This window comes from Nicotiana sylvestris, chromosome 7 (assembly GCF_000393655.2).
Source record: "Nicotiana sylvestris chromosome 7, ASM39365v2, whole genome shotgun sequence".
Classification (NCBI taxonomy): Eukaryota; Viridiplantae; Streptophyta; class Magnoliopsida; order Solanales; family Solanaceae; genus Nicotiana; species Nicotiana sylvestris.
In genome coordinates, this window is record NC_091063.1 from 150,094,221 (window position 1) to 150,109,445 (window position 15,225).

At 42.2% G+C, this 15,225-nt stretch overlaps 1 protein-coding gene across 1 annotated transcript; it reads left to right on the forward strand.

Moving 5' to 3' along the window:
• The first annotated feature begins 299 nt into the window (after positions 1-299).
• LOC138873945 (leucine-rich repeat extensin-like protein 1) lies at positions 300-1,124 on the forward strand. The gene has a single exon (XM_070152438.1). It carries the CDS (start codon positions 300-302, stop codon positions 1,122-1,124), a length of 825 nt encoding a protein of 274 aa, XP_070008539.1.
• The last annotated feature ends 14,101 nt before the right edge of the window (positions 1,125-15,225 follow it).

The window sequence follows — 15,225 nt, forward strand, 5'->3', positions numbered from 1 at the left end:
AGGAAAATGAGCAAGCCGAGAAGTGCTAGAAAAGAAAGAAAAGAGAAAGTTGAAATGAACAAAATTGGGATGATGCCAAGTGACCTTGTGACCCTCGAAGTCATTCTAGAACCGTTAATTGTTGCTAGGGGCATTGCACACAATGTGATATTTCTATCTGATAAATGCTCCAACGCTAACATGTTGGCTTTGTTTTGCTCCTCTTTGTTACTTTCATTGTTATTATAGCAGAGGGTGGTTAGTTTGTGGCACTTTGGCGAGTCATCTTTGCGACACAAGGCTAAAAGAACAAGGTACCCATGGCTAGCAAAGACTTGGACACAAGAGTTATTGACCCGTCGAGGGAGATTGAGAAATCGGAATCTGAATTGAAAGAGGAAGTCCAAAGGTTGAAACAACAGATGGCAGAAATGCATCAATCTTGGGTCAGGAGGCATCCTCCACCTTCATTCCCCACTAACTACACTGAAAACCTTGCAACTATCCCGCCACTATCACAAGCCCAGGTTCCCACTACCATCGACCTTTCCCCTCAACATGCACTGGGCTTTATCCCTTACCACAATTACCCTGGCACTTCCTCCCAAATGTTCCATGCTCCACCAGCCAAAACAACCTCATACCCTACTCCGGCATCTGCTCCTATTTTTGTAGCTCCTCCACCAGCTACTCTTCCTCGATCTTCTAGCGAGACTGTGTTCAAAGTCCCCGACGCCCAAGGAAAGAGACCCAGGGAAAGTTTTAGGGAGTTTTGGTTTAGATGGAATGAACAAGTTGCTCGGGTCAGTTCTCCGATTGGTAGAAAAGATGTTGCTGAGCCCTGCCAACGACAGAATCTAGTGAGCATTCCTGCTAAATGCTTTCAGCCTCAATACCGACCCCATAAATATTCTCATACTCCAGATAATCCTCCCCAATGCTACTTTCCTCCACAGAATTCCCAAAGTCATACCTCGCCTCCCCAGTACTCTATCCACAATTCACCGCCATATGCTCCACACTCACAAAAACCACAACAGCTTGCACCGCCTCCACAAATATCTTACCCACCTCAACGAGCATATCAACCCTTTACCCGAAAGAGGTTCCCACCAAGGTCGGAGTACAAAATGAGAAGGCAGTAACAAAGATAAAAGTCTTTCGCTCCAATCGGAGAATCCTACACAAGTTTGTTTGAAAAGTTAAAACAGTCAGGCCTGATTGAGCCGCTCATCGGCTATACTCCGGACCCATATGCAAAAAGGTTTTGATCCTACTGTACGGTGCATGTACCACTCTAATGTACAAGGGCATAACATTGAAGATTGTCGTGCTTTGAAAAGGGAGATAGAAATAATGATTCAAGAAGGGATAATTGTGGTCCAGGACAGTGACACCCAAAACATTGCACAGAATCCTTTATCTGCACATGATGATGCACACTTTTTGGGGAGAGATGCATGGTGATAGGGAGTATGAGCATCCTTTTGGAAACTTGTTGACTGAAGTTAATGATATTTAAATTGGTGAAAGTCCCAATAATTTTGATGTGCAACCCAGTGGCTAAGATGTCGAGCTTGGTAATTGGAAAAAACTCCTTTCTTGGCTAGCCAGGGAGGAGTTTTGGTGGTTTATTTTGTTGTCATTTCTGTTGTCCAGGTTATTTCAGGGTTGTAATCCGGATATTGTCTTGTGGCTCAAACCCTTCTTTTTCTGATTTTGCCTAGTTCGTTTAGTGGTAGTAACTCGTCTAGTGTTATCTAGGATTGTTCCAGGGTCGTAACCCATGTCTATTTTGCTTGTTTTGTTCAAGCCATTTTCACCGTCTGTATAATGCAATCTCTTGTTTTCTGTTAGTTCTAGTCAGTTTTTTGTTTATGTCACTTTTCCTTTTATAGTTCTTTTCATGCTAACTCTAGTGACATGACATGTACGTATAATTCTCAGCCTGGTCTTGAAAGTTAGTCTAATCATGAAGCAATGACATGGTTTTGAATATGATAAAAGGAGGCATTGAGGAAACAAGTAAAGATTCACACATTCTGAGATAACCTGAGGCTTGAATTGAGTGAAACTGAGGCAGTTATTTTGGGAAATCAAAAGGTTGATAAGAGCATACAATAAGGAAATATCTCTCAAGCAGTTTAAGGAAAATCAGTCAGTGCTGAAATGCATTCTTCCACATCAATATAAGGTTGAGTCAAGTCTGCTTCGAACTGGAAAGGATCATTTATAGGGACAAAGGTATTGCCCATCGACACTTTTGGACAAGGTTTGATAGACTTTTTGATCGAAAGCGAAATTTTGAAGTTTTTTGGAATTCTTAGGCTTGAATCTGATGTCAATTTGGTGTTTCGATGTTGTTTTGAGTGTTCTGAAGGTAGGAACAAGTTTGAATGAGGTTATGATATGTTGGCATGTTTGGTTGAGGTCCCGAGGGCCTAGGGTGAGTTTCAAGTGGTTGAACGGATCAAATTCATGTTGAAAGAGTTGCAGAAAATCTGCTATTTGTGTTGCAGGCATTTGGCCTTCGCATTCGCGAACGCCCACGTGCTTCTTCCTCTCTCCTCTTGACACATAGCCTAACAAACTTTTGACAATCAAATCTTCTTCAACCTCCCCCAAGCATTTTTTCTTTTTTTGGGACGAATTTGGATAAATGGGAGCTGTAGGAACTGTGGAGATGAAGATCCTAGGCTTTCATTTGTCCCATTTTGGTTCGAAAAGGAAAAATTTGGATCGAGGAGTATTTTCGGATTTTTGGAGAAGCTTCTAGGCTTGGGTATAAGAGGAATTTCTTTGGACAGAATAGGAGGAGATTTTGCGGAGGAAAATTTTTGAAAAAATGTAGGGTTTTGGGCTTCTCATTTTCATTCTTCTAATTTTTGTTTTTCAGATTCGTATATAACAACAACAAAAATATTCAATGTTCTTTTTTCTCTTTTGTTTCAATCACTGCCTAATAATTCAAATATATATATATATATATATATATATATATATATTCCATCTCTTCTTTTCGATCTGGATTTCGATTGAAAAATGGAGTTTGATTGAGAAGTCGTCAAGTTCGAAGTTTTGTCGCCGTCCGTGGTTTGGTTTATGATTGTGTCCGAAATTTTGCTGCCTGTTTTGCTATTGAATTTCCGGAATTGAAGTCATCGTACCTGCTGAATTTCTTTGTTGTCAAGAAATATTCTAACCTAACAGGTTCATCTCTATTGCTATCATCTCTAAATTAACCTTATTTTTCTATAAGCTTTGGAAGAGCTGTTTAAGGATGGGTAGGATTTGGGTATGAGTTGTTTAGGTAAATGAATGATTCTATTAAAATTTTGGTCATATGAAGTTAAAAAGAAATCAAGTGAAGCTTTCTGTTTGATTTTCTTAATTTTCTTGAGCGATTTGCTTTAATGAATAATCTGTCAAACTTTGAATTTGGATTGATTTTGTTCTGTGAAAATAGTTCTAAGATCCCCTGTTTGAGTTTGAGGCTCATGTCTGAATTTTCTTCCACCTTCTTAGAGTTATTTTAGTTAAAGAGCAAATGAAGATGGTGAAATTATTTATTGTTTGAAGGATTGCGTGCTTTTATTTGGATTCACCAGTTAATCAAATATTTTAAAGTGGGTTTTAAACTATGTTTAAGCTAAGGTTATCTTCCCAACTCTGTTCCTCCTTAACATTAGAATGATGTCTTAATTTGTATGACTTAGATGCCTAAATGATCTTCCAGCATGTTGCTTTTAAAGAGTTCCTTTGGTTCTTTCAAATTTTACATTAACTCCATGCTACATTACTTCTCTGTACGAGTCTTGGCAAAGACATGTCTTCTTTTGGATCAAATGAATTAGAATACAATTATTTTGTTTAGAATTCTTAATGTGCTTAAGATCGGTCCACTATTTCGTGGCATGTTCTGGGTGATTGATTCTTTTGCATGCTTTGTGAATTATCTGGCAGACAACGGGAGGAGAATGAGGCATGTATGTTCACAAGCAAGAGATAACTGGGTCATAATTAGCTCTAAGGAAAGAATGCAAATGCAAATTTGGGTCTAGATTAAGCTGTAGGATTTGATGTAGATTGTAAGGCTAATTAGTTAATCGGGGTGGGGTAGTACATTGAGCAGCTCTTCTGATATCTTCGAAAATCTCTTTTACTTTTTTTGCCGTTCTTAGCTCCAATTCTCCTTAAGAGTTTTGAACGCGTGCATGTCTATCCTTTATTTCTCGTTGTTTGTATGTATGAAATGAATTGTTTGTTGGGTCGTGGGGGTTGGAAAGATCGAGACCGTTAGCTGTTAAACTTTAATTGCATGCTTAGGAACTGGGCTCGGTCTAAATAAATTAAAAAGAGTTAAAGAACACAACATGAGCATGAATTGAATTTTTTTAGCTTTAGTCGGTCGAGTAGCTTATTCGAATGTTGTGAACTCATTCCTGCCTTTGCAATACCAGCGCATCTTGTGCCACAGAAGCAGTTGTGCTCTGCCTCTTCCCCTCTATCAGAAGATTGCCTTGTGTGGAAGGTCGACTCTAAACTTCAGTCAATGGGAGGAATCAAGTGGTTTCCAAAGGATACAGTTATTCTATATGACGCTCTCTCTGTATTGGATGGATGCCTTAGCTGTGGGATAGAAGGCTTTTCTTTCAAGTCTTCTTTTCTTTGATCGCAACTCGCCTCGTCGATTCTTCCCCTCGTTCCTTTTATCTTGGACATTGAGATGTTTATGCAAAGCATTCTTTTCTACCCTATGTAGGCCAGCACGGTGGGGGGTGACAGAGGACGCGCTCGTACGGTTCATAGAAGGATATGAAAAAGTACTTATTTGTTGGGAACTTTCACTCCTCTATATTCTAAATATGCCTCTCTAGGAGCATTACGATCTGCTCGGAATTCCATTTTGATCTGTAAAGTTCTTCAATTGATCCATCAAGGATAGAAGGGAGCAGGGGTATAAGTAGGGGCTTCTTGAATGGGATGGCTTTTCTGGATGGATAGACATAATGCTTTAACCTTCCCAACAGGTAAATTCGTAGGCGTCTATTTTAGCGAAGAATTTTTTTATGCCCGAAACTTGGGTTATAGAATTTTCCCGCTAAGGGGCTACTTGTATGAGAAAAAGAAGAGTCCTTTCGAAGGCTTTGTATCAGACATCTTCGCTAGAAGACTTCTCGTATTCGGACTATCAAGATCGACTAAATGAGAGTGTGGCTGACATGGTAAAAGAACAAATCAGCTACACTTTTCTGGACCCCTTTTTTGGGGAAAGGATAGTGGGTAGGCTTATCTTTCCCCTAGACTACTTTACTCACTGGAAATCATTCCCGAGGGGGCATTGTTGAATGAATTGACTTCGGTTTGATTTCCTGAAACACAAGCGGATCGGAACAATAGAACTAATAATAGAATAAACATAGAATAAAGAAAATATTTGAGAACTCGGGAAAGGAGAATAAGCCTCTCTAAGGGAAGAAGGTTTATTATTTTAGTTCTTTTGTTATTTTCTTTATTAATCATATGTTTCGATAGGAGAATGTTTAGGCCGACCACAGTCGGGTAGGCAATTTAGAACATTTTTTGTTTTTCTTTTTCAAGGTGAGAGGTCGTCCCTTTAATTTATTATTTAACAGGGGAATGCCTCGTAGAGTTTGTATATATATTTTTGTACTCTTTTATCAGGGGTATGCCCCGAAGTAAATGTAAATGGAGGTCGTGGCATCATCAGTGGAAGCATAATATAGGCTAGTAGGACTTATTTTATTTTCTTTTATCAGGAAGGGGATGACCTCAAACCTTTTTTTTTTGCTATTTATTATCCCTTTGTATGTTTCCTACCCGCAACCCGAATATTCTTCAAATCCAACTAGATCAAGTGTGCAACCGTGCTAGTTACGGGACTCGGGAATGCCTAACACTTTCTCCCCGAGTCAAATGAACCCCCTTGTAAGCACGTGATTTTTGCTTCACGGACAATCGCTCCAAAAGAAAACAAAAATAGTGACAAATGACTCCGCTGTACAATTCTTTCGATTTTTTCATGGCATGTGCTGTTTAGTCATTTGTGGTTCGCTCCATGTTGCATATGATCTTATCAATCAAAATACAAAGTATATCTGTCATGTCAATCAAACCGTAATTCGGTCATTGAAAGAAAATTCAAAAAATATATATATGTGCATCGTCCGTTCTAGGTGGTGATTTAACTTACTTAAATATTTTGTAATAATTGTGTTAAAATGTTACATTGTTGTTTGTTTTAATTTCATTGTTTTATTATTATTATTATTTTCATTTTTTGTTTAAAAATAGAAAACAAAAGAAAAGAGTGAATGAGAATCAGTTTGGGCCCAAGAAATAAAACAAAAATAGGCCCAAACCAGCACACAAGTCCGGTCCAAACCAGGCCTGCCCAGGCACCCCCCAAAACGACGCCGCATCAGGCGTCTGATCTGATCCATTCAACCACACTAATCCAACGGTCCACCTCAGCACCCGCAACCCGACCTGTTTAGCCGGTCCAACCCAACCCATCACTTAAACCCAAACGACCCCGTTTTAATGCAAAACGACCACATCTCACCCCTCACCATCAGATCCCAGCCGTTGAGATCAGATGATCTAACGGCCTGGATCTAATCCTATACGCCGTATATAAGCCTTCCCTCACACCCCACGCCCCCTATCCGAACCCCACCTTTCCCCATCTTCTTCACCAAGCCCTGAAACCCCCCGAAACCCTAGCAGCCGCCCTAGTTTCCCTTTCACCAGAACCCGGCGGCATGAACGCCGGTGACCACCTCCTGAACACCCTAGGACCCCCTCACTCTCCTGAACACGGATCTATTACCCCCTAGCATCGAATCCCCTTCCTTCATCTCGAATCTTCATTTGAAGATTCGAGTCGAACCCGGACCTATGCCAAACCTCACTATCTTCATACCAGACAATCCCCTGACCCCCCTCGTGACCAAACCACGCTTGGTTTGGTCCGAATCTACCCACAACTCTTAGAATCTCAAATCTGAGAATCCAAAACCTAGAACATGAATAGCCTTGGAAACCGGCCAGTCTTAACAAGGTTTGAGGTATAATAGACCTTAATCAAGGTGTTCTCATGTGAGAACACCCTGATTAAAGTTTGTTCGGCCTCAAGGGGTCAAAATTGAGTCAGATTTGGTTGAATTTGGTTTGGACATTTTCTGGTAAGTGTTTCTTGTCCTTTTTGTTTTATTCAACTACTAATTAAGTTGTCAGCATGTTTCGTTGTGTTTGTTTGTTATTTGTTGTTATTTTTCATCCGAATTTCTTCCATCTCTGTCAAAAAACCTTTTATTTGGTCAGTTGATTTTCTGTGTGTTCTGAATATATTCTGTGGTATACATGATCGTCAATTAGATTAGTCGTCAAATGAGTTAATTCATATAGGTTCCCAGTTGATTGAACAAAATTGTCTGAAGTCATTCGGGACTCTGTACGTGTTGTTTATATGAATGATTGATTGTTATGTGTTACGATTAATATAGTCGAGTCGATGTATGTCATCAATTAGTTTCAGTCATTAATGGTAACAACTTGATTCGTGTTGTTTATTTCTGCTGTGATCGCATTTGAACCCCATTAGGAACTGAATTGTATTGCCTATTGGTTTTGTTCAATTTGAATTTAAGAACATCTAGGGGGTAGGTTATAATGGCAATTCAGACTTTGAGCTTAAATGGATGCCATGTTCACTTTGTTCAGATTGTGGGCAGCATGCGTATGGTCAGCTGTTTTGGATTAAAATAGTCTGACAGCACATGCTGTCAGATTATATTCTTGCTGCCCATGGTCTGTTTTAGTTTAATAAATATTAAAAGGGGGTTGTCAGGGATCTCATGGGAGTTTGGTTATTTAAAATAACTGAGTGGAAAAACAACGGGGAGGGAGAATTTTGAGTTGTCACACAGCCTGTAAAGTGCTGAATTCAGGCTATAAAAGAGGCAGACCTTCCATTTAGAAAGGGATTCTTTTGGAGCTTAAAAAAGGAGGTGTGACAGCTCTGGCGACTCAGCTGGGGAATTAAAGTACCCAGAACCACTAGTTCAGGGTTCAAGAATTCGAGCTTAAAATAACTGTTATAGTTGGCTTTATTTTTTATCTGATTTTTACATGATATATGCTTAATGTGCTAAATGATGCTTTTACCGCTTTAATATTATCTGAATTGTGTATATAAAACTGCTGCGAAACCCTTCTTCTTTCTGAGTCTTCTAAATTTATGGTGTACACGTGCGCGTGACCCACCTTCCTGTTAGAAGTCATACCAAATAAGACGAAGTTGGGACAAGTAACTAGGCCGGGTAGACTTTCGTGCTCCCGGTACGTTGCCCCCGCTTCGGCTCAAACTGTCCGTTTGAGTAAGCCAGGTTTAGAACAATACGCCTCAGGTTTTTACCTAGAATAACTCAGCCATGTACCGGATCCCTAGTAGGAACGTCTATTTGCATCATGTACATCTGACCTTGGAGACTCAACACAGGGGTTGGGTCTGTCTAGGACAGGTGAACCCGAAATAAAAAGACCATCCTGATGCATCCTACTTGCTACCTGTGCATTCATTTGCCTCGAACATGCTTGTTGACCGGCTTAAATGAAATCATGGTGAGAACTGAGGAATAAAATGGGTTGTGTTTTAAAAAAAAATATAGTTTCAAATCTTGAAATAAAGGTATTTAATCTTGAAAGGTATTTAATCTTGAAAATAGTTTGAAAAATTCCCAAAATAGTTTTAAATCTTGAAAGTAGTTTTAACTGAAAATGATTAGAGTATATTTTCAAAATGAGTCTTGACTTTATTAAATTAAATTTCAGATACAAAATGAGCACCACACAAAACCCCTCATCCACAAATACAGAAGAGTTTCTATTCCAGCTTCAAATGTGGTGGTGTGAATTAGGCGAAGATGGTCAAAAGTGGGTCATCAAGCATTTGGGAAATCTCCCGGATATTATGAAAGTTAAACCCCGTGATGATCTGATTGCGGCATTAGTAACTTTTTGGGACCCTGTTCACAATGTCTTTCGTTTCTCTGACTTCGAGCTCACTCCTACATTAGAGGAGATAGCTGGATATGTTAGTTTTGACGGAAGTTTAAGGAATCAAAGCCTGATATTCACAAAGGCTCCCTCGGTACATCGATTCTTCGGTCTTCTGAACATCAGCAGTCAAATCAGGAAAAGCAATGTCATCAATGGATGTTGTTCTTTCAACTTTTTGTATTCAAGGTTCGGAAAGTCAGATGGGTTCGAAATTCATGAGAAAGGCCTTACTAACAAGCAAGACAAAGACGCATGGCAGGTTCACCGTCGCTTCGCCTTCATGGTGGCTTTTCTAGGAATCATGGTCTTCCCAAACAAAGAGCGAACAATCGATATTCGCACCGCAAAGGTTGTGCAAATCCTCACCACCAAAGAAAACCACACCCTTGTCCCCATCATTCTCTCAGACATTTATCGGGCTTTAACTTTATGTAAGGCAGGAGCGAAAGTCTTCGAAGGATGCAAAATTTTGTTGCAAATGTGGGTGATGGAACATCTCCAACAACATCCCAAGATTATACAGTATGGGCCAAGAAACGATAATTGCATCGAGGGTTATGAGGAAAGAGTAAAAAATTATCAGGTTCCAAAAGGGACAGAAGCATGGGTATCTCATCTAAGGACTTTAACGACAAATCAAATTGAATGGACTTTGGGATGGCTCCCGATGAGGGAAGTGATACACATGTCAACCTTAAATAGTTATCTGCTACTATTGGGATTGAGAAGCATCCAGCCGTATGCGCCATTGAGAGTCCTAAGACAACTAGGGAGATATCAAGTAGTTCCTGATGATGAAGATTTGAGTACGCAAGAAATCGAATTGCACCCAGAAGCCACTATTCCTGAGGCTCTACTCCAGCAGATGTGGAATGGATGTCGATACTTGAAAAGTGATACTCAAGTCCCAGACACATCAAAGGGTGAGATAAATCCTGGATATGCAAGGTGGTTCGAGAAACGATCTCGCGTGGATGATGTACCAGAACCTGAGCTAAGAAGGCCAACCAAAAGACCCCATATTCAAAGCTTTAATGATAAAATCCAAGAGCGGTTGATCTGGGGAGAAAAAGAAAAGGGGTACAAAGCAAATATCCATGCCCTAAAGGAAAATCTAAGGAACCTCAGTCTGGAGAAAGATTTGCAAGCACAAGAAGCTGAAGGCGAGAAGAAAAGTCTAGCCTGTGAGAATGAAAGTCTTCATGCTCGATTTCTGAGAATGAAAAAGGCTTCTGAAACGCCAATGAGGAATTGGAAGGATCAAAAAACTATCGCCAATATTTTTGAAAGAATGCAAGATTATGATTCCGTTCTTGCTGCAAATGAAAGGGCGTTGAGCAAAGCAAAAGAAAGGATCCAACAATTAAACGAAGAAGCCAGATCTGATAAGGAATGCCAAGATAGGCAATCCGAGAAAGACAGGGCACAATTCAAAAAGGAAAAAGACCATTGGATACGATCAGAAGACCAACTTCGTGCACAACTAGAAGAGGCAAGAAGGTACAGAGAGCATCAACAAGCAGACATTGACAAAGAAAGAGCGCAGGCTAGACTAGAGCAGGCCAGACTCCAAGCTCTACTAGAGTCAGCCCTAGATCGTGAAGACCGTATCAGAGATATAGCCACCACTCGCCAGCAGCAATTGCAGAATCAAGGCCAACATCTCCAAGATTTCAGGGCACAGATCCACGACCTGGCGGTCTACACCTCTCAAAGTTATGTAAACTGCCAAGGAATGGATTATGAAAGGTTTACAGAGCATGCACCCACTTTTGCCCGTCATCTAGCAGTGGAGTTGGAAAGGATGTATCGTACGTTGGGAGGTTATCCAGGTCAAGCCCCGCCTTGAGCAAATGATCTAATAATTTACAACACAAGTGGAAAGTGGGGCACGTTGTGAGATATTAAGAATTGTATCTTTTTATTTCGATTTAAATGTGTGTATTTCAAGACATTTTCTTACAAAGTTTTCAAATGTAATGTTTGTTCATCTTTTTTATAAATGAAAATGTTAGCCTCATGGCAGAACTACGCCTGGTCTGATTCGCGCGGGGACGTGATACGTAGGCAATCCCCATAAGATTCGACCGCTTTAATAAAGAAAGAAAAGAAAAAACAAAAATAACAATAAAAGGACAAATGAGCAAGCCGGGATGACGCATGTTGTTCGAAGCAAAGCATGTAGAAACGGTTAACTGCCTAGGAGCATGGCATCCTTTATGTGTTATGATCAAATCTGTTAAACTCTAACGCTAACAAAGTTTGTTGTTGTCTGATCCAGACAAGTTAGTTGTTAAAGAACTCTGGCAACACACTCCTATCAAACCAGATCCAAAGGACCGATAGCAACAAGCATGACTACTTCAGAGAATAGTAATGAGGAAGAGAGGCCGATGAGCCAGTTGTTAAAAGAAGCGATGGAAAAGATTGAAAGGATGAGACTAGAGATGAATGCAATGCAGCTAGCCATAGCCAAAACACAGAAGAGCCCTGAAACACTGGGACACATGCCAGAATACCCTCACTCCAGCCCTTCCACAAGCCACCCAAATCCCCTTTATCATCAAGAAAGAAGCCCTCATGATTCCCAAGCTCCACCACCCCATCAACCTCTCCCAACACCCAATATTCCCATTTTTGTGGGACCAACATCAACCCCTTTGCAAAGAATGACCAGTGAGCCATTGTTTCAGGCTCACGATACACAATACTATCCCCCCGAGCCTACGTTTCATGCTCCCGAGCCACAGACTTACAATTCACACTTGGAAGTGCCGACAGAGATTGAGAAGCCGGTCAAGGCCCCTGAACAGGATGAGGTATTGAGAAAGTTCAAAAGCCTGGAGCAGTCTTTCAGGAACTTGCACGGGCTGGGCAACCAAGTCAGCGTAGCATACAAAGATCTGTGCCCTTTCCCAGACGTCCAACTCCCGGCTGGGTTCAAGATGCCTAGGTTTGATTTATATGAAGGGCACGGTGATCCCATGGCACATTTGCGGGGATTCTGTAGCAAAATGAGAGGGGAAGGCGGCAAGGATGAGCTGCTGATAGCTTATTTCGGCCAAAGTCTGAGCGGATCTGCACTAGAATGGTATACCAGGCAGGATTCCAGTAGATGGTATACTTGGGACGATCTGGCGCAGGCTTTTGCAGGTCATTTCCAGTACAATCTCGAGATAGTCCCTGACCGTCTCACATTATTAAGAACTGGGAAGAAACCCGGGGAAAGTTTTCGCGAGTTTGGGTTCCGCTGGAGAGAACAAGCAGCTAGAGTCGATCCTCCCATGAGAGAGGGAGAGATGGTGGACTATTTCTTGCAAACATTGGATCCAACCTACTTTGGTCACTTGGTGACAACAGTGGGAAAATCTTTCAACGAGGTGGTCAAGATAGGGGTCATGATAGAAGAGGGTCTGAGGTCTGACAAAATCTTGAACTATTCGGTACTCAAGGCCACAACCCAGGCTATTCAAAGCGGCACGGGAGGTGCGCTGAGAAGAAAGAAAGAAGAGGTTGCCACAATCGAGGCAGGCAGTTGGTCCAGGGCTGGCCGGCCACACTACAACCAACCCAGACCTCACAGGTCAAACTACCCATACAACCCACCACAAAATTTCTATCCACCTCGAGAACCACATTGTTTCGTACACCAGGCCCAAGCATACACTCAGCCTCCGGTTCGCCCGTAATGGCGCGCGCCGGCTCCCCAGAACATATATGCACCACCACAAAACACCTACCCTCCACCGAGGGCGTATAGAAACCCTTCAGGGGCAGGCTTTCGGGGAAATCCAGATGCTAGGAATGACAGGTTGCGGAAACAGAGAACTTTCACGGAGTTGGGAGAAACCTACACCGCTTTGTTCCACAAGCTGAGGCAATTGGGTTTGGTTAGTCCTGTCCAGACTCGAGAACCAAATCCCCCACCTCAGAATTTGGATCGATCAATAAGTTGTGAATACTGCTCAGGGATGCTCGGGCATGACACCGAGAAGTGTTGGAAGTTAAGGCATGCCATACAGGATCTTATCGACACCAATAAGATCGAGGTCCAGACACCGGAAGCTCCTAACATCAACCAAAACCCACTGCCAGCGCACCACGAGACTCATATGATTGAGTTGGTGTATGAGGGAGGAGAATTGAGAAAACCCTCACAAACAGTGATGATGATCCAAGCCGCCCAAAAAGAAGTCTTAACCAGTGGGGGAACGAGGGTACAGTCACAGGGAGAAAGCGTCAAGCCAGTAGTGATATTGGGAAAGAGCCCGTCCGCCATGACAAGCAAACCCGAGCCAAACAAGTTGGTATTATCAGGGGTTCCGCCCGCACCTGCTGTTGTGTTGAAGGGGGCATATAGAGAACTGGTCACCATAAAGCCGGTAGTCCAGCTGCCGATGATTGATAGCAAGGCTGTGCCTTGGAAATATGAAAAGGCGGTGGTGATGTACAAAGGAAAACAGGTGGAAGAAGTTAGTTGTGAAGCGCAAGGGCTGACTCGATCAGGTCGATGTTTTGCTCCGGTGGAGCTAAGAAGAACCAACCCAGTTGCAACCAAGAAACCTGTGTCCGAAGAAGAGGCTGAGGAGTTCCTGAGGAAGATGAAAGTGCAGGACTACTCCGTGGTCGAACAGCTGAGAAAAACACCGGCCCAGATCTCGTTGCTGTCATTACTGATCCATTCTGAGGAGCATCGACGGGCTTTGATGAAGATATTGAACGAAGCTCATGTACCCAATGAGATTTCTGTAAACCACCTGGAAACCATTGCCAACAAGATTTTCGAGGTGAACAGGGTAACGTTCTCAGATGATGATCTGCCGGTGGAAGGTACGGAGCATAATAAAGCTCTGTACCTAGCTGTCAAATGTGAAGACTCGGTGGTAACTCGAGTACTGGTGGATAACGGCTCAAGTGCCAATATTTGCCCACTATCTACCCTGAATCAACTAAAGATCGACCACGGAAGGATCCACAAGAACAGTATCTGTGTCCGAGGGTTCGACGGAAACGGAACAACCACTGTGGGGGATGTTGTACTTGAACTGACCATCGGTCCAGTCCTGTTTACCATGGAATTCCAGGTGTTAGACGCCACAGTATCTTACAACCTGCTGTTAGGACGACCATGGATTCATGCAGCCAAGGCGGTGCCCTCCACCCTACATCAGATGGTGAAGTTCGAGTGGGAAAGACAAGAGGTCGTGTTACACGGCGAGGATACAACGTGCACCATGGGCGGAGCCATTGTACCTTTCATAGAGACCGCTGATGACAAAGGTCCTTGGGTCTACCAGATTTTCGATACAGGGTCGGCCAACAAAATTTCTGAAGGAGAAATCATCCCGCACCCTAAGGTAGCTGCCGCAACAGTCATGATGGTCTCAGAAATGCTGGGTAATGGATTTGTGCCAGGAAAAGGCCTGGGAGTCGAGCTTCAAGGGATTGTCCAACCTGTCTCCCTTCCTAAAAATCTGGAAACTTTCGGATTGGGGTTCAAACCAACCGCAGCAGATAGGAAGCAAGCGCGAAAAATGAAGAAGAGGGTCTGGTTTCTGCCTAAGCCGGTGCCACGTCTCTCAAGGTCTTTTGTTAAAACAAGTGCCAAGGGGTCACCGGTCCCAAAGATTCTAGGACCTTTGATCGGTATAAATGAGGACCTGAATCAGAGTTTTGAGAGGCTATTCGCGGATGTCAGTATGGTGGAAGCTGGAGAAGGTTCCAGCAGAGCAGAGATACAGTTTGTGGGGCCTGAGGCCAAAACCAACAATTGGACTGTTACTCCTCTTCCGGTCCGAGGGGAGTCTTGGTAGTAGGCTTTGATTTATGTTTTGTTTGTTTGTTTTGTTCGGATTATTCCAGGGTGTAATCCAAATTTTACGTTTGTCTTGTAAAAGTGTGAACCCTTTTATCCCGCAAGTTTAATAAAGTTCTCTCTTTTTGTCCTATTTTAATTTTTGTTTTGTTCTTTTTCTTTCTGAACAGTTCTCTTTTTACTGGTTCTAATGACATGGCATGCACAGCGGATCTTCGACCTAGTCTAATAAATCAATCTGAATCCGACTCAATGATGCAAGAGGACGTTTGTGACAATGAATCTGAATGTGACGAAGGTGAAGCCTTCGAAGGGATAAACCGAGAACTGTACCAATTTGAGGAAAA

Coding starts and splice junctions, on each gene's coding strand:
- LOC138873945 (XM_070152438.1), top strand. CDS start 300: ATGGCTAGCAAAGACTTGGACACAAGAGTTATTGACCCGTCGAGGGAG.